The following is a 20,764-nucleotide window of genomic DNA, read 5'->3' on the forward strand; positions in this document are numbered from 1 at the left end:
AGGCCTTTTATACACAGACAGCGTGAAGGGGTTAAAAATGAGCGCTATGTAAAAGTTCTTTCATCTGGCATCTTTTCTGATTTCTAGTTGAACTGAGTAGAGATGAAGTTACAGCGTATACATGTATACAGTAATGACACACTGTGTATGCAATTTAAAAAGTATTGGTGGTTTGCGCTCTGCTTGCAATCTGCTTTTTCTTTGTTACACTCTTTGTCAAGTGTTGCTGCCAATTCAACCTTGTCACCAGCTCTGTTCTTTGTTTTTTTTCTGACGAGGATGTTCCAATCCTCTGTTATCTCAGGACAATCATACTTGGATATTATATTATACTTTGAGAATTTAAGTTTAGGGGCCCCTAATGGGAAAAGCCTGTGGCAATGATTTAGCATAGAGAAGTGTGTCTTTAAGTGTCTAAACTAATACAAGTGTAATAAACAACATTTAAAACATCCACCAATGACGTGGATTGAGCCAGTGACCTGTTACTGATACTATATACAAGTCAGCCCCAGTTTTCATTGAGTTTCTGAAATTAGTAAAACAATGCCCCTCTGGATTGCAAATACAAGCTGTGTGGCGAAAGACAATATTACACTGCCATTCATTGAATCACTTCATCTGCAGAAGTGAAGACAGGTGAAGTTAGGATCTTGATCAGTAACTCCATGCCAATGCAGAATGAAGAGTGCTCCTGACTTGGATAGAAACAAATTATACAGGAAATTCCCTGTGGAAACACACCAATTCAACCTTAGAAAGTTTGCAACATTATTCAGACTGCTCGGCTGCGGCTCAGGATATGGAGAGGTTGTCCACTAATCAGACGATCGGTAGTTCATGCTGAAGTGTCCTTGGGCAACCTACTGAACATCAAATGCTGGAGTATGAGTGTGCTTGTGTATTTATGAGCAGGTGGCACCTTGTATGGTAACCTGAATGCCTGTAGGTGTGTATGAATGTGTGAATTAATTTAAGATGGCTTGTGTTTTAAAGCACTTGAGTTAAGTATCATATCTCCATAATATTTCCAGTCCACTCTATAACCAGTATACTCATTCTCTGTCCACTCAGTCTCTGTCCCATTATAACCAGTCCACTCAGTCTCTTTCCACTATAACCAGTCCACTCAGTCTCTGTCCACTATAACCAGTCCACTCAGTCTGTCTGCCCCACTATAACCAGTCTACTCAGTATATGTCCTACTATAATCAGTCCACTCAGTATATGTCACACTATAACCAGTCGACTCAGTGTCTGTCCCACTATAACACTCTTCTCAGTCTGTCTGTCCTCTATAACCATTCCACTCAGTATCTATCCAACTAAAATCATTCCACACAATCTGTCTGTCCACTATAACCAGTCTACTTAGTCTCTGTCCACTATAACCAGTCCAAACAGTCTCTGTCCTAATATAACCAGTCCATCCAGTCTCTTTCCACTATAACCAGTTCACTCAGTCTGTCTGTCCCACTATAAACAGTCCACTCAGTCTCTGTCACACTATAACAGTCCACTCAGTATCTGTCCCATTATAACCAGTCCCCTTAGTATCTGCCCCACTATAACCAGTCCATCAGTCAGTCTGTCCCACTATAACAGTCCACTCAGTATCTGTCCCATTATAACCAGTCAACTCAGTCTCTCCACTATAACTAGTGAACTCAGTCTGTCTGTCCAAATATAACAAGTCCACTCAGTAACTGTCCCACTATCAACTGTCCTATCAGTCTGTGTCCACTATAACCAATCCACTCAGTCTCTATCCACTATAACCAGTTCATTCAGTCTCTGTTCACTATAACAGTCCACTCCGTCTCTGTCCACTCCGTCTGTGGTTATAGAAATAACCAGTCCACTCAGGCTTTCTTTCCCATTATAACCAGTCCACTCAGTCTCTGTCCACTATAGTCAATGCACTTAGTCTTTATCCACTATAAACAGTCCACTCAGTCTTTCTGTCTCACTATATCCCGTTTCAATCAGTATCTGTCCCACTATAACAGTCCACTCAGCATCTGTCTCACTATAACCAGTCCTCTGAGTCTGTCTGTCCTCTATAAGCAGTCCACTCAGTATCTATCAAACTATAATCATTCCATACAATCTGGCTGTCCTCTATAACCAGTCCATTCAGTCTCTATCCACTTTAACCAGTCCTTTCAGTCTCTGTCCACTATAACCTGGCCACTCAGTATATGTCCCACTATAACCAGTCCACTCAGTCTTTGTTTCCCACTATAACCAGTCCACTGTCCACTATAACCAGTTCACTTAGTCTCTGTCCACTCAATCTATGTCCCACTATAACCAGTCCACTCAGTCTCTGTCCACTATAATCAGTCCAGTCAGTATCTGTCACATTCTATTTGTCTGTTCACTATAATCAGTCCACTCAGTATCTGCCCCTCTATAACCAGTCCATCAGTCAGTCTGTCCCACAATAACAGTCCCCTCAGTATCTGTCTCACTATAACCAGTCCACTCAATCTTTCTGTCCCACTATATCCAAAAGAATCTGTCCCACTATAACCAGTCCACTCAGTCTCTATCCACTATAACCAGTTCATTCAGTCTCTGTTCACTATAACAGTCCACTCCGTCTCTGTCCACTCCGTCTGTGGTTATAGAAATAACCAGTCCACTCAGGCTTTCTTTCCCATTATAACCAGTCCACTCAGTCTCTGTCCACTATAGTCAATGCACTTAGTCTTTATCCACTATAAACAGTCCACTCAGTCTTTCTGTCTCACTATATCCCGTTTCAATCAGTATCTGTCCCACTATAACAGTCCACTCAGCATCTGTCCCACTATAACCAGTCCTCTGAGTCTGTCTTTCCTCTATAACCAGTCCATTCAGTCTGTCTGTTCTCTATAAGCAGTCCACTCAGTATCTATCAAACTATAATCATTCCATACAATCTGCCTGTCCTCTATAACCAGTCCATTCAGTCTCTGTCCACTATAACCTGGCCACTCAGTATATGCCCCACTATAACCAGTCCACTCAGTCTTTGTTTCCCACTATAACCAGTCCACTGTCCACTATAACCAGTTCACTTAGTCTCTGTCCACTCAATCTATGTCCCACTATAACCAGTCCACTCAGTCTCTGTCCACTATAATCAGTCCAGTCAGTATCTGTCACATTATAACCAGTCCCTCCAGTCTCTGTCCACTATAACCAGTCCACTCAGTCTCTGTACATTCTATTTGTCTGTTCACTATAATCAGTTCACTCAGTATCTGCCCCACTATAACCAGTCCATCAGTCAGTCTGTCCCACAATAACAGTCCCCTCAGTATCTGTCTCACTATAACCAGTCCACTCAATCTTTCTGTCCCACTATATCCAAAAGAATCTGTCCCACTATAACCAGTCCACTCAGTCTCTGTCCACTATAACCAGTCCATCAGTCTGTCTGTCCCACTTTAACTAGTCCACTCAATATCTTTCCCACTATAACCAGTCCATTCATTCTCTTTTCACTATAACCGATCCATCAGTCTGTCTGTTCCACTATTAACCAGTCAACACTGTCTCCGTCCCACTATAACCAGTCTTCTCAGTCTCTGTCCCACTATAACCAGTCCATCAGTCTTTCTGTCCCACTATTACTAGTCTGTAGTCACATCAGGGATTATTGTCACCAACAGAAAGTCTTCATCAATGTTGTGCAATTTCCATTGCCATGTTCAATATTCATCTTTAGAAAGTACTCCATGTGCAATATTCATCTTTGTAAACTACTCAACCACTTTTACTTATATTATTTTAATTTAATTATCGTGCATTTTTCTTCATATTTTCTTTTGCTTATATTTTCTTTGCTGTAACGATGTCAATTTCCCCGTTGTGGGACTAATAAAGGATTTCCCAGTCTGATTCTGATTCACACCTTACTGAAAAAGACATTCCTCATTGAACACAGTTGCCCCTGGAGGATCGAGCATTTAGCGTGTTAGCTAGGCACTGCTCGCATCTTTTTACGCAATATTGTTTTTTTTTTATTTAGGTCACTATTATTTAGTATGTAAATGTGGTTAGTAGTGACAGACTCACTCGAGTCCAGTGGTAAATGTTATACTGTGGTTATTTAACACCACACATTTTGTATTGTTAACGCTTCTCCCTCTTCTCTGTGTCCTCAGGTTGTTTGCCAGCAAGTGCAGCGGCTGTCTGGACAAGATAGCGCCAACAGAGTTTGTAATGCGAGCTCTCGAGCGTGTTTACCATCTCAGCTGCTTCTGCTGCTGTGTCTGTGAGCGCCAGTTGTGCAAAGGTGACGAGTTTGTTCTGAAAGAAGGTCAGCTGCAGTGCAAGAGTGATTATGAGAGGGAGAGGGATCTGCTCAGCACAGTCAGTCCAGACAACTCGGACTCAGGTAACATTGGGGATTATATAATAGGATATTACAAATCTATTGAATTTCAAAAGCCATTCAAAGAATTACTTAACGTACTAATGTTTAAGTCAGAGGTTCTCATTAGCATCATTACAGTTGAATTTTACCTTGCCTTAAATGCAGAAAAGTAGAATTGACATGCAATTAGACACAAAACTGCAGTCAAGTCAAATGTGCAGTTAAATAGAAGAAAATAACTGCGTTTGTTTCTTTTTCTGGTGACAGACAAGAGTGAAGATGAGGATCTGGATGTGAAGTCTTCTGCAGGGAAAGGCAACAATGACAGCAAAGACCCTCGCCGGCCCAAACGGCCACGCACTATCCTCAACACCCAGCAGAGGAGAGCCTTCAAGGCCTCCTTCGAGGTCTCCTCTAAGCCCTGCAGAAAGGTGAGCAGAGAAGGTTGAGTATAAGGAGATATTTAATTGTGGTAAAGAATGGCATTCTAAAGCTTTGCTTTGTGGCCAGATTGGAACTATCACCCTCTTGTTTCTGTTCTGTCAGAACTTATTCATTACCTGAATCAAGGAACCTATAAAATCATTACGCCATCATAACAGCATTCCACTGGGCTAGTCCCACTATAACCCACCTTATCTATATTGTTTCATTGTTGAATAAAAATAGCTAAATACAATAAAAATGTAATATTACATCAAATAAAATCACATTACATAATGTTGACTGATGTTTTTAAATATACTTGTCTCCAAAACAACAGAACCGCTGATTAAAACCGGTAAAAACACTGAATAAAGCAGTTTCATGTTAAAAATCAGTGTTTCTCCTCGAGGTTTCTCTGATAAATCCTTCATCTGGTTAAAAAACACCAATATTTTAAAAGTGTATGGTAAAAATGTAACTAAAAACTGGATAAAAAGTCAGTTTAAGAAGCTTCTGGCAGACAATCACAAAGCTTGGCTATGACACCATTACCAAATGAAACACAACGTTACCCTGATTAAAATTACACATTTCTCTGAATTTACAAATTATTAGAAACATTTGGGCCAATGTAATAACAAAGACGTTTTTTGGACATTTTAATGCAGATATGTTACATATAATACACAGATTATAAATGTTGATTTTGTATTTCTTAAACTATGATATTGTTCAATTGGAATTAATAGTATATTCGTGCTATATAGTATACTATTATATGATATAAAACATTATACTGCGTAGATAATAAATTAATATTATACTGGCCGAATGGTTTCAGAGATTCTTGTCACCTTGCCAGTGCCATTGTGCCAATATGTGTTCCTTCTATGTTCATCCCCATGTTCAAGTTATTGTTATAAGTAATGTTCAGTAATCTTGTTTATTTTAAATGTGACAAGGATTGTGTGCATGGCGGTGAATCGCTGTAAAGTTCAAAAAGTGCAGGGTCATTTTTCCTTCCCAGTCCATCCCTGTGAGTTTTGACAGCTAATTCTGAAACTTTCATGTCGCTATGTCTATTTTTAGGCAGAAAGAAAATTAATTAAATTTAAATAATGCCTGTCTGAGATTTGGGAAATAAGCAATACACATGCATGACGTTATTGTGTAAACACTGCTGATGAGTGTGACTGTGCTGTGACTTTCAGGTTAGAGAGACCCTGGCTGCAGAGACCGGACTCAGTATACGCGTGGTCCAGGTCTGGTTCCAGAACCAGAGAGCAAAGGTCAGTAAAAAACAAGCTGTCAACACTCACATTGTATACATGGGTAATGTTTTGTTCACGTCGTGTTAGGTAAATAGATTTGTTTTAGTACATATCCCATCAGATGTCTCCGTCATGTGACCCTCGCCTCTTTGTGGTTCCTCCAGAGTCTCCCACATCGCTTTCCTTAACCTGAGAATCTCCATATGTGGTGTCAAATCCACCAACTTAGCCTACTTAATATGTCACAAGATATGGTCACAATGCAGGCATAATTAATGTCATCATTGTTGGGATCCTCACAGTTACTTCCTGCAACCTCACGTCCCCTTTTCGCACGTAGGTGTGAACACTCAGCTGATAAAACCAAAACACAGCCGTGTGTTCTTTCTCATTCTTCTTCGCTCGACGGATCCTCCTGGTGCCACTGCGGTTCCCCACTTCATCAGCCCAGTGGACATCACGCCACTGCAGCCCGCAGACTTGGAAGGCTCTCTGATCACTGGACTTTCTCCTTTAATGGCAGAGGACCCGAGCGCTCTTCCAAAGCAAACAAGTTTAGTTCATGCAGCGGCTCTCCACAGCCTTCACAATAACACAATCTCTAACAGCTAACAGCTGAGAGCTAAGTAGTCTTTTTATTCATGAACTGAACCTCCACCGGGCATAGTATATTATTTAGTATACATTAACTGACAGGTGCACGCACCCACACATACTCTCTCATTTGTGTACATATTCCCTTTTGATTGTTTAGTATTAGATATTGTGTGTTTTGACATTAAGTATTTTATTAATAAATGCTTTTTGGAATATACATGCTGGTTTGTTTAATGTTGTACAAGTGGGAGTATTGCCAAGAATACCGAAATCTTTCAATCTAGCTATTGATATGGTCATTTTGTTTATAATTGTTGATTCAATTATTAATCAGATTTCCTATTTCCCGGCCCGGTTTTACACAGAGAGTTTGTACAAGACTGAAACTGCAGTCTTGTCTTTCAGAGCAAAACAGCCTTAGAAAAAGAAGTAGATTCCTCTAGCACAAAATGCTTGTCTTCTCCATGAAGTTCAGACAGCTATAAAGAAAGCTGTTCACCGTGCCCAAGATACCAAGTAGTACCCCATATACCGAACCTCCCTCCGGCCAACCGCACACTTTTTCAGGTTGGCCGTGAGCCCCGCCCTCCTCGGGGGACTTGAGCACCGCCCCCACCTGCTACATATGCTGCTACCACGTCTCGCTGTGGATGATGACGTTATCAAAGTAGGCAGCAAAATATGCAGAGTGGGGGCGCAGAATCCGGTCCATGACCCGCTGGAAGGTGGCTTGGGCTCCAAACAACCGGAAAGGAAGCATCACAAATTGGTACAACCTGTATTGAGTGGAGAAGGCCGTTTTTTCCCTGGACTCTGGAGACAGGGGAATCTGCCAGTAGCCCTTTGTTGTCGTATAAAAACGAGCCGTCCCTAGCACCAGTCACTGTTGGACTCCTCTATTACACCCATCTCTAGCATGGTCTGAAGCTCAGTCGATGACCACACTGTTATGCCCGGAAGCGTCTCTATGTGGTGGTGTATGAGAGCCGTGCGCCCCGGCAGGGGGGAGAACACATCGACAAAATGCCTTTGCAATGAGGCAAGAGATTGTCTTGTTGAAATGTATAGCAGTCATGTTATGTTGCTTGTTGTATAAAATGATGTGAAGATTATAATGTAATGATCTCAGGTGCATCTTTTGGCTTCGAAGATGTCACTTAATGATATTTCCATCAGCGTTTGCTGATCCTAAATACCACATTTTCCAATCAGTCAGCGGTCTGAGAACGTATTTCTTCTGCGCGTATCACACCACTTGATTTATTCTTTTTATACTTTACATATTATGTATTTCCCACCTAAGACTTTTGTTAGTAATTAGATTTTTTGAATATGTAAATTAGTCAGTGTCTTCTCAATAAACGCCAAGCTTTGTACTGTGTTTATCTATCTACAGATGAAGAAGTTAGCCCGCAGACAACAGCAACAGCAGGAGCAACACAACAGCCAAAGGCTAGGCCAAGGTAAGGAATTATCATGTCTGTGTGTATATACTGTACTAATGAGCTGCTTTCTCTGATGTTACAAAAAGAAAAGCAAAGAAAAAGATGTAATCTGTCCATTATAATTGTACTGACAGTGATTACTGAGAGCTAGATAATTTATCAATTATTTGGAGAAACAGCTTGAAATATTAAATGTATTATAGGAGCAATAAACATAGTAGAGTCACTCAGCAAATACTTCCAGTTTTGTAGGTTTCAGAATGAGTCCCATACTGCCAGAGTGAAATCTCAGTTGGTAAATACGAGTGGAGCTATAAAGTGTGGCCACAGCCATGAATCCTTCTGCAGCACAGCTCCTCGTAGCTGAAGGCTTATTGCCACTGTGGTCTCACAGCGTATATGAGCTGCAAACAGTTTAGATAAGTGTCCCAGTGCTTTGGCAATCACTGACTCTATCTCTTCAGGGAATTCCAGCATGTCAATATTGGCATAGCAGCAGGGTTTAATACAGTGGAAGCTGCTGCTGTTAAACAAACGAGCTAAGCAAACCAGCAAATGGGGGTTGTTTGAAATTGATGTTAGGATGAGAGGAAGCCTCATGGATGACGTCTTCAAAATCAAACAGCCAGTCAGTTTAGACAATAAATTTAGAGTATATGCTTTTATAAGAAAACCATTTGTTGTACAGCATACAGCATACAGTCTGTGTTCACAAGTATAGTGCTGTTTGGTGCTTAATGCTCCAGAGCAAGATAATTGTGTTTTTTATTGCTTTTATTGCTAGGAATGATGAATATATATATATATATATATATATATATATATATGTATATGTATATATATGTATATATATATATATATATATATGTATATGTATATATATATATATATATATATGTATATGTATATGTATATATATATATATATATATGTATATGTATATATATATATATATATATGTATATGTATATATATATATGTATATACATGTATATATATATATATATATATGTATATATATACATATATATACATATATATATATATATATATACATATATGTATGTATATATATACATACATATATGTGTATATATATATGTGTATATATCTACATATATATGTAGATATATACAGTATATACAGTATGTAAGAAAATAAATAAATAAATGAAACAACTGTTATAACATTAAACACACACACAATTAATATTCATATTAAACATTTCAATTGTCTTATATCAGGATAAAATCCAGATGTAATTTGACAAACATTGTACATTAAATAATACATATGTCTGTCTAATTAATATAGTTAATATTTACCTCTCTTAAGTGTTACCACGTCAGTAAGTGGCCTTAGGAAGTGGACTTTTACAAAGGCTTCCTCTATTATAATTGTACCTTAAGTGTCACTATAATTACATCGGCAATATTCTTTCTCTCACGTATTGTGCTGTTCTGGCGTTTATCTTAAAGTGTGGGTGAGAGTGTTGATCTGTGTCTGTGAAGACGAGCACTTGTTGTGAGTTATCCATGTGTCTGTAGTAAGTGATGCTAAACCAGCAGTGGCTCAGTCAGTAGGGGCTTGGACTGTGAGCCGTAGGGTTGCTGGTTCAAGTCACCGACCAGACCTAAAAAAATGGAGTGTGACTGCTACTTGGAGAGGTCCCAGTTCACCTGCCCTGCCCTGCGTGGTGCCCTTGAGCAAGGCACAGGCACTGGCTAAAAATGAATGTGACCACTACATTTGAGAGTTGTAAACCTGCTTCCACTGTTACAGAGGTAATATCAGGTTGTATGGAGGGCCTGCTTGGCTCCTATTCAGGCCATCTACCTCCAAACCAGCAGCAGCACAGCGGCTACAACATGGAGCCGTTCCAGCAGGGCCTCACGCCACCACAGATGCCTGGTGACCACATGAACCCCTATGGTGAGCATCACACTCTATACTGAGTACATCTGTGCATGAGTGTGAGTCACTGTGCTCTTTATTTGTGTGTGCTCTGTATTCTCCTAGTTTCCTCCCAAAAGTGTTTCCCTACCTGCAACCCAAAGCATGCTGGGATAGGCTGCAGCCCTCCACCACATTAAAGTATCAGTGTTCAGCCATCAATTCCATTAATCTCACTATAGTAGTGTGTATTTCATGGATGTACAATGTGTTGATTGAAGATACTATCAAGTTGGATTATGGGAAATATTCCTATATTTCCCAATGTGTTGAATCTTGACCAATACAAGTCAGCATATCTCAGCCTCTGTAACATACATTCTTTTTAAAATCTTTTGTAAGTCCCAAACTAATGTTTTGATCCCTTTTCTGGCAATATTAAGTGCTATAATAAATGTAGCAAGTATAACTTGTGCAATAGGACCAGATAGAGATAACAAATAGACAAAGCAACTAACGCAAGTGTGATGACTGATGTCAGCGATGGGAATGAACCACTATGATGTGACGGCTGATTTAAAACGGATGACCCATCAAGCAGTCAGAGGAAACCCAGAGCCATACAACCACACACATACAAACACACACACACACACTCACAATATTTGATCTCTGACATCTATTTTAACAGAAATGTTCCAAAAGGTTTCCATTAACAAAGTTAATTTTGTTTTATTGTCGCAAGTTATTATATTATTATTTTTATGTACATAACTGTTCACTTGTTAATATGTTAATCCCGGACACTAACGCCACATTGGACGGTTTTCCACATTCAAACAGTAAATCACATGCCCCACCAGAGACAATAAAACACTGGATTTACTGTATGCCAACACCAAGGAGGCATACAGCTCATCACCTCTTCCTCCTCTGGGTAGATCAGACCACAACCTGGTACGCCTGTGTACAAACTGTCGTGGAATTCAGCCGATACAAACTAAACTAAATGGTGGTGAGAAGTGAATCTATTATACTGAAATAACGATACGTGGTTAACCCTTTGATACACAACATGGGTCCAAAGAGACCCGAGTGAGCTTTAATTGTAAATATCTTTGCAATAAATTATTTTAATCTTTCAGAATTCCTAAATTAACTTATTTTTGATCATCACAAATTCTTATTAAAATTTTTACTTTCTTACTTTTTGAATAAAAATCATTCTTGTGTCACTACGATACACGCCCCACTTCCAAAAGCACATTACAGGGGCAAAGGAAAGATGTGGGCTAAAAAGAACAAACGCAGCCACCACCCAGCTAGAGAAGGACACCTGACAGGAGGGCCAAGTGAAGAGGAAGATCTGCAAAGCTGCCAAAGACCCAAAAGGTGCAACAGCCCCGTGTGCAAGGAGCACAAACATGTGATTGTCATCTGTGAGGCATGTATGCACTGAGATGGCAGTTTGCGCTGTACCCATATGTTTTTATTTAATCAGTCTTCTTTTCTTTTATTCATTAATTTTATACATTCACCACAGTTACACTACAGATACACTTACAGTTCAATATCTGAATGATGTATGTGTGAGTGTGACAAAGTGACAAATAAAGATTTCAAATATTAAATGTATTGTTTGGTCCAAACCACTGCTAAAATATATTTTTTTTAACAACATTATTATTATATTATTAAAAATATACCTTAGATACCTTATAAGGGGTTTGCATAGCTTGTGTATCAAAGGGTTAAAGATGTGAGCTCTTTATTCTTGCAAGAATGGAACTACAAAACAGAGTGTCAAACGGTCTATCGTGATGTTCAAACAGTCACTACAACATAGGTCTTCAACAGGGGGTCCGCAGAGGTACTGCAGGGGGGGGTCACGAAATTGTTTGTAGATAAAGCAAATATTTTTTTATAAATTGCACATTTACACAGACTCTCAGCCCAAGGGGGACCTAATAGTGAGGACTGACGTGTCGCTAAAAACAATTTGGCGAGATTTGTTTGCTCAAATTGAGTTAGGGGTGGATTTCGCATCTTTAGGGGTTCAATAATAAGAAAATCATAGGGTCCAGGTTTTTCGACCCCATTAAGCCTCGTTTTGGGCCAAACCCAAAACGGCCGCCATCTGAACAATGAATGTTGCATATCTCAGCATCCCATGGTCTGATTATGACACTCTTGGTGTCTACTATGGGGTAGTTAGGGGCGCTGAGTCGATTGGTTATGTTTTTGAGATGATTGATAATCAAGGTCACACTCTATAGGTCAAGGTCAAGGTCAAATAACCCCCAAATCACAAAATTTCGGCTTCACAACTTCTAATCTATAGATGTTGTGGTTTTACTGTCATCACTAACATCACATTACTGTCAAATATATGCCTTTTGTAATGTGCCGAGTTAATTGGTGACAATTTTCTATAGCTTCAGGGTCAGGGTTTTTAGACATGAAATTCACAAATAACATCAATTAATTTTGAGGTGGTGCTAAGTGGTAATTGCGACCATCATTGGGCAGATGTTTATTCTTTTGTTGTGATGACAGGCAATAAGTAAAAAAGATAATTGAAGAAACGATAAAATACATAACGCAATTTACCTTTGTTTCAGAGTGATGTAGCTAAGTCAAATCAAATCAAATCAAATCAAATTTACTTGTATAGCCCAATATCACAAATTATACATTTGTCTCAGTGTGCTTTACAGACTGTACAGATTACAACACCCTCTGTCCTTAGACCCTCGCATCGCACAAGGAAAAACTTCCTAAAATAAACCCCATAATTAAAGGGGGAAAAATGGAAGAAACCTCAGGGAGAGCAACTGAGGAGGGATCCCTCTCCCAGGACGGACAGATGTGTAATAGTCGTGAGTACAGGATAAACAACATAGTACAAATACAACATTTGAAAAAAAAGAGAAAGTATGGATGAATCCAGGAAAATGTCAAAAAGGCTTCCCGGTGTCCGGGAAGCAGATTCGAGTTGACCTGTTGTGCAAAGCCACTGCTTAACCCTCGACATGTCACAAGAAGTGGATTCTACGTTGTGTGTTGTGTGCAAAAGGAAGGGAGACATTGCAAAAAATCCCAAGTTGGATGATATCCAGGAGCTGTGTAGTATTGCTCGGGAGCGAGTAACGTTGGGAGAACTCAAATATAAGCCATTGGTAGATTTCATTTCCAAGCTTAATTCCTCTGCATTAGCTAAGATCAGGTATCACAGTGAATGCCGTAAACCCATTGTAAATAAGACGCACCTGCGTGAAACGTGCGAGAAAACGGGCTCTGTCAGCTTCACCTACCACTGATCCCCTGGGGGGCTGTCCATGCGCCTCCAATGACAATGTCAGGCCTAAGAGGTTCAAAACCAAGCCCAAGGAGGTTGTCTGTGTCTTCGCATCATGCTCATTCTGTCCGCCATCACAGACAAATCCCTTGCATGGTATACACAGTGACAGTCAAGGTCTGTCCAGGCTGTCTAGCTCAGTAAGTCAAGCTGTAGACTATTATGCCATGCAAGATCAAGATGACCCGATACTTGCAGGTTTGCTCGACGTCTCCAGAGCACTAAGAAGTGAAATTCTGGAAAGAAATGAGTGGAAATTCACCGGTGAGCTGAGGTCATTCGAAAACCCTCCTATGCTGCAAGTGTTTCTAAAATGTCTGCTTTTTGGCTGAGCCAAGACGGTCGGGAAACGACGAGCAGCAGAAGAGAAGAAAACAGTGGACGTCGCATGTCAGATCCTAATTCAGAACACTCACGCAGACAGACAAGTGAAGCTCAAGCCGAGAAGCAACAGAGGTTTTCAGCGAAGACTGATACGCTGATCCCCTTGCATGTCCTGCTATGCCTTCAAGAGTACACTTGGCGTGAGGTGCACGTCTGGTCGCCCGACACCGACGTCCTCGTCCTACTCATGGACCTGGTATCATGCAATCATCTTGGTGCACTAACCCAACTGAAGTTTCTGACCGGGAAAGGGACAAAGCACCGAGAGATAGACGTGTGCGAGCGGGTACAAGCCGTTGGAAGGCAGAAGTCTAAAGCTCTGTTGGGCTTTCATCACTTCACAGGGGCAGACTGGGGAGGAAAGTTTGTAGGCATCTCCAAGAAGACATGGGTGACTGCCTTCCTCTCCCTGATGATGATCCCATCATTGAAACATTCGGCTGCCTCGGGGAAGGGCCTATATCCACGCCGATCACTGATGAGAGCGCCATTCCAGTTATGCCAGCCAACCTTCAACACCTGGAGACATTCGTGTGCAAAGTGTACGCTCAAAAAGCTCAACCTGAATCTTACCTGATCTTCGCTGGGAACTATTCAGAGCTACAAATCTCGAGAGTGAAATGCTCCCTCCCACCCATAGCACACTGATCCTTCATATACAGCGGGCAAACCATGTAACCATGCGAGACAAGGGCTACACTTCTCCTCATCCCTCACTTCCGAGTCTAGATGGAAATGGTTGGACGGAGGGAGAGCTGCTAGTCAGATGCCTTGTACCCCCAGCACCCCGAGCTGTGATTGCAATGGTCAAATGCGGGTGTAAGGGAGAATGCAAAGGGAACTGCTCCTGTGCAAAGAATGATCTAGCTTGCACTCCTCTATGCAAGTGCTATGCAGAAGGTTGTAGCAACCAGAAAGATTACCATATGGATGAGGAAGAGGAAGAGAGCGATGAGGAGGAGGAGGATAAGGCTGACTGAAACAAATAAATATTGACCTCGACCTTGGGTGTGTGACTTTCACTTTTAAACTTTTAAAACTATCACTAAATGACTCATCACAATGCCAGATAATACATTTGACAGTAAAACAGATTAGATGTAGTGTAGCCAAAATATTGCAATTTTGGGGTTATTTGACCTTGAACTTGACCTATACAGTGTGACCTTGATTATCAATCATCTCAAAAACATAACCAATCGACTCAGCGTCCCCTAACTACCCCATAGTAGACACCAAGAGTGTCATAATCAGACCATGGGATGCTGAGATATGCAACATTCATTGTTCAGATGGCGGCCGTTTTGGGTTTGGCCCAAAACGAGGCTTAATGGGGTCGAAAAACCTGGACCCTATGTTTTTCTTATTATTGAACCCCTAAAGATGCGAAATCCACCCCTAACTCAATTTGAGCAAATAAATCTTGTCATTTTACACGTCAGCCTCCAGTATAAAGTGGGTGAATGACTTGAACATTTTCTTCAATAGATTTGATCAGTCAGACACCCCTCCAGTCAGGCTCATTCCTGCCTGCTGCAACCCCCATTGTCCTTATCACCGGGATACGACCCTGTCATCTCCACTCTGCTCCCTCCCTCAACCCCTAGCTGGCAGCTACTATACACACCCACTCTGTCTCACCCACCGACTATCTGCACTTTGTCCAACACAACAAACCAAGTGAGGGAAGGTGTAAGGCAAGAAAAGTTGCGGGTCCAGATGGCATCAGCTCAAGGCTCCTAAAAACCTTTGCCGACCAGCTGTGCGGGATTGTGGAGATATTGTTCAATCTGAGCCTGAAGGAAGGGAGGGTACCACAGGTGTGGAAAACATCTTGTGTAGTACCTGTGCCAAAGATCCCCCACCCCAAGGACATCAACAGCTACAAGGCCGGTGGTGCTGACATCGTAACTGATGAAGAGAGCTATTTGTTGTAAGAGAGATATAGGTAGATAGATATATATTAGGCTGCTATATTATGTTATTATAAAAACTTAAATTCTCTGAGATTGAAATTACATAATAACATTTCTAAATAAATATATTATTTAAAAAATGTTGTTGTTGTTTTACCTTCAATACGCCATGCAGGGAGCAAACAAAGCCATTTTATTCAGGAGTGTTAAACAAATGCAACAGTAAGAAGTTTGAAATTCAAACTTTATTCGGTGTCAAAGACTGCAGCCAATCAGAAACGGGTCAGACATTCAAACTTTAATTGGTGTTAAACACAGCAGCCTCAGAAATGCAAAACAATTTGCACTCTTAAGTGTTCCAACACAAAATGAGAACAAAGGAACAAGTCTGAGGCGCTGCCCCCCCCCCCCCACGGTTCCTCCTGAAATATATATATAGCGCCAAATCACAAGTCACTTTTCACATTGAACAGGTGCTCTTTTATTAAATAAACTAAACGCTTATGATATTTATCTAATTTATGTGTACGATTCCGTGTCAACTGCGTTGCTTTGCGTATTCACATTCTCTCCTCTGCTCTGTTTCGCGAACACCTCCAGTCAGAGACATAGTGGAGGAAAAGAGGAGAGAACTACAAAAATGTGCAAAAAAGTCAAAAATCCAACACATTAATTATAAATGGAGTGACGTCGACCCCAACGTCCAGAAACTCAGGCAAAAATATTCGCATTTTTTAAAGGCACACAGCCTGAATTCAGCACCAGAGATGCAGATGTTAGCTCTGCTACTATGAGCAGCCAGAGTGCAGCTCGTCTGCTGATGATCCAAGTCCCAATCAGAGCGGAAGTGCTTCAAAATTAATTCAGATTAGTTTCATTCATGGTGTATCCTTGGAATAACATTAATGCTTTCGAGCAGTGGCGGCTGAGGGGGGCGGGGCTTGTTTGTGTTTTTTCAAGCAGCACTTTATCGCTCAGCAAAATAAAAATAAAAGTCTAAAAACACAACGTTAACTTTATCCAAACACACTCGTCCTTTTGGCTCGTCCAGTTTGGCATGTTTCATGCTATAATGATGCTCGAGAGCCTTTTTCATGACCGCAAATGCATCCGCACAAACTAGGCACACTGGCCTTTTACTTTCTCCTGGAACATTCCGCATCCACCTTTCTCTTTACACTCTCCATGCTGCATTCGCTGATGTCAATGACAGTTTAATATTGAAGTTTTTTGACATGACGTGACCACGTGATGACACGTTCCGCTCGTGTGACCTAGGCCAGGAAAAACACTCAGTTACCTGTTTTATTCTATTGCTGACTAGATTTGGATTTATATTTTTTGAGTAGATTTTTTGGGTGTGTTTATGAATTACCTCACGGGCCGTACACTCAAACGCCCCCCAAAGACACATGATATATTGCTTCCAGCGCCGCCCGACGTTCTCTGAACGCCCCCTTGGGGGGCGCTACTGCCCACATTGAGAACTCCTGCTCTACACTGCAGACTTCACTCCCAACAAAGCAAAGTGTCACCTGTTCTCTGATGACTTTGCTATTGTTGTTGTAAAATCTTACAAGTACCTGGGTGTTCACCTGTACAATAAACTGGACTGGTCAGATAACTCTGCTGCTCTGTTTAAGCAGGGACAGAACAGGCTTTATCTGCTGAGGAGACTGAGGTCTTTTGGAGTGCTGGGGGCCGGGGGAGCCGCTCAGGAGACCGGGCTGAAGGTCGGTGGAGCCGCTCTGGAGGCCGGGCCAGAGTCACTGGGGTCTCGACAGTCGGGGGGAACAGGGGATCTCGAGAGTGAGGGGGAGCATGGGGGTCTCGAGCGTCAACAGGAACACAGGGGTCTCGAGCATCAAAGGGAACACCGGGGACTCGGGAGTCAAGGGGAACACGGGGGTCTCGGGAGTCAAGGGGAACACGGGGATCTCGGGAGTCAAGGGGATCTCGGGAGTCAAGGGGAACACGGGGGTCTCGGGAGTCAAGGGGAACACAGGGGTCCCGAGAGGCGATGGGAGCACAGGGACTGGGGGAGGGGAATACAGGGAGTGGGGTCTCGAGGGGCCAGGGGAATGCAGGGAGTGGGGTCTCGAGGGGCCAAGGGAACGCAGGGACTGGGGTCTCGAGGGACCAGAGGAACGCAGGGACTGGGGTCTGGGGTCTCGAGGGGCCAGGGGAAAGCAGGGACTGGGGTCTTGAGGGGCCAGGTGAACGCAGGGAGTGGGGTCTCGAGGGGACAGGGAAATGCAGGGAGTGGGGTCTCGAGGGGACATGGGAACGCAGGGAGTGGGGTCTTGAGGGGCCAGGGGAACGCAGGGAGTGGGGTCTCGAGGGGCCGCAGGGGGAGAGCTGGGGTCTCGAGAGGCAGCTGGAGAACAGCTGGAGTCTCGAGAGTCCGGCAGCAGGGTCGGAGGTCAGCGGAGGTCCGGCAGCAGGAACGGAGGTCTGCGGAGGTCCGGCAGCGGGAGTCCGCAGAGGTCTGGCAGCGGGAACTAGAGTTTGTGGAGGTCCGGCAGCGGGAACTGGAGTCTACGGAGGTCCGGCAGCAGGAACTGGAGTCTGCGGAGGTGCGGCAGCGGGAACTGGAGTCTGCGAAGGTCCGGCAGTGGAAACAGGGGACTGTCGTGGTCCGGCAGCATAAACAGGGGACTGTCGCGGCCTGGCAGCGGAAACAGGGGACTGTCGCGGCCCGGCAGCGGAAACAGGGGGCTGCGGCGGCCTGGCAGCAGGAACGGTGAACCGAGAGCCGGAATGACGTGGCTAGAACGGCCAAAACTCCTCCTCAGAGACCTGGAAGCCTTTTGCGCACACAGAGGTTCTCCCCGGGCCAGACGAGTACCCAGGAATGGGTCAGGTGCTGGACCAGGAGGAACGGTGAGCTGGCTGAGCTGGCTGGAAGGCAGACCGCTCTGTGACGTTGAGGCCTCGGGCAGAAGACTCCTCAACCATGGCCTTTCAGCCACCTCCCCGCAGGCCTGTCGAAAAAAATGGCCGGTTGGTCCCTGCTACAGGTAGCTTCCTTCCATTACCGCATAAGACATATTAACTCGACATACAGACAAAGAAAATCCTCATCCTCAAGCAATGCTGGGTCCATTTCTGGTCGGTTCGTACTGTTAAGTCTTGTGTGGAGGACCCAAATGCAGCAAGCAAGATGAGGTTAAACAAAAGAGAGCTTTATTTAGCAAAAGCTTACCAATATATAAAACGAGGTAACAAATAGAACTGAAAACATGAACCAGGGTTGACACAGGATAGCACGAAGATTCACGAGGGTATACGAGGGAAGCACAAGGCAACATGGATAGCACGAGCAGAACATGAGAGTAACAAAAATTACAAACCGACAAAGAACACTGAGACAGACAGGGATATATACACAAACACTAAATGAGGGAACGAGACACAGCTGGGGGAGAAAGGCAAAAACACAAGGGCAGGAAGTAATACAAGACATGACACAAGGGGAAGGGAACATTTCAAAAGAAAAAAGAAAATGCAAATCCAGCGTCGTGACAGTACTCGCCACTTCATATGTTCTTTTGCTGTAACAAGGTAAATTTCCCTGTTGTGGGACTAATAAAGGATTTCTGATTCTTATTCTGAAAACAACTAATGTATGCAGCTTTAGTATAGATATCTGCTTTTAAGCGGACTTGCTCAGCACAGCTACCCAGATCTCATTAGTGAAGCTAGATGTGTTCATATCCAACACCACAGCAATTGTGTTTGACTTATCCATGTCTTCTCTGCTCTTCACAGGCACTGACTCCATCTTCCATGACATTGACAGTGACACCTCTCTGACAAGTCTAAGTGACTGCTTCATGGCCACTCCAGATGTAGGCTCCTTGCATGCTAGGGCGGGTAACCCCATTGACCGCCTGTACTCCATGCAGAGCTCCTACTTTACCTCTTGCAGCCCCACCATCACTCTTGGTACCACCCAACCCACCATGCCACAACCCCGGTCATGAACACTGAGCATACAACAGTGCAGACACATGAATGAGTAAGTAGGGAAATTGTGACTGTGACTGCAGGAATCCACCAAATATACCTGAATGACCTCCGACAGCCAAAGGAAAAGGGAAAACTTGAAAGTAAAACTTTCCAACCGCTGTCTGCACAGGGTTTGAAGCAGCACATTTGGCTTTTCAACATGGTTCATTTTGTTGGAGAGATAGCTGTCAGTATTTGTACAGATATCACAATGGAAGTGTTTATTAGTAGTACGAAGAGTCAGTTTCACAGAAACATTCGGCTACATGTTTTTCAATTCGTAACACAGTTTGATAGGTGCATTAATAATGTTGTTAGTTTTAATGCAATGCAGTAAATATAGTTTTGGTGATGTAATTTATGCCAACTAGCAAACTTTACTGCCATAAAAAAGGATTGTTATGTAAGTCAACAGATTGATACCTGTTGGTGAATGTATATAATGTAATGTAATTACTGTTTTTCAAATGCATCCAGTTTTGCATGCTAGGATTGACAGCAATTTATTTATTTCACCAATAAATAAAAAATACTATATTTAAAAATTGTAAAGTAAAGAAAGCAAACATTGTAATTAATTGATTATTTGATTATGACATTTATCATGGTATTTGTGTTGCTTAATGAGTAAATCTGCGTAAAATACTATTGTTTTGCTATTTATCTTTGCATTAAGATCAACTGGACATTAGTGAGTTTTAAATTTGCTAACTTACCATTAAACTTAAAAAAAATTAAATTAAAAAAGCTTTCTCTTGAATTCTCGTCTTGTTTGAATTGCATGAGAAACAGGCAATACACATTGGCAGGATAATTCAACTGGTCTGATTAGTACATACATCCATCCATCCATCCATCGTCCACCGCTTATCCGGGATCGGGTCGCGGGGGCAGCAGCTCCAGTAAGGAACCCCAATCTTCCCTTCTCCGGGCCACATCCTCCAGCTCCGACTGGGGGATCCTGAGGCGTTCCCAGGCCAGTGAGGAGATATAATCTCTCCACCGAGTCCTGGGTCTTCCCCGGGGTCTCCTCCCAGCTGGACGTGCCTGGAACACCTCCCTAGGGAGGTGCCGAGGTGGCATCCTTACTAGAT

At 42.5% G+C, this 20,764-nt stretch overlaps 1 protein-coding gene across 3 annotated transcripts in view; it reads left to right on the plus strand.

Moving 5' to 3' along the window:
• Nucleotides 1-20,424, plus strand: part of LOC115016809 (LIM homeobox transcription factor 1-beta-like) — a 52,692-nt gene extending 32,268 nt beyond the window's left edge. The window contains exons 3-8 of one of the 3 annotated variants that reach the window (XM_029444854.1): nucleotides 4,158-4,390; nucleotides 4,637-4,800; nucleotides 6,007-6,084; nucleotides 8,060-8,126; nucleotides 9,891-10,040; nucleotides 19,431-20,424. In XM_029444854.1, the coding sequence (XP_029300714.1) occupies nucleotides 4,158-4,390; nucleotides 4,637-4,800; nucleotides 6,007-6,084; nucleotides 8,060-8,126; nucleotides 9,891-10,040; nucleotides 19,431-19,645 (907 nt within the window). In that variant the 3' untranslated portion in view covers nucleotides 19,646-20,424. Of the gene's footprint in view, nucleotides 1-4,157; nucleotides 4,391-4,636; nucleotides 4,801-6,006; nucleotides 6,085-8,059; nucleotides 8,127-9,890; nucleotides 10,041-11,263; nucleotides 11,506-15,231; nucleotides 15,937-19,430 lie in introns of those variants that run through there. The other 2 variants (XM_029444853.1, XM_029444852.1) reach the window with 2 other exon arrangements.
• Nucleotides 20,425-20,764: the final 340 nt, after the last annotated feature.

Source organism: Cottoperca gobio, chromosome 12 (genome assembly GCF_900634415.1).
Source record: "Cottoperca gobio chromosome 12, fCotGob3.1, whole genome shotgun sequence".
Classification (NCBI taxonomy): domain Eukaryota; kingdom Metazoa; phylum Chordata; class Actinopteri; order Perciformes; family Bovichtidae; genus Cottoperca; species Cottoperca gobio.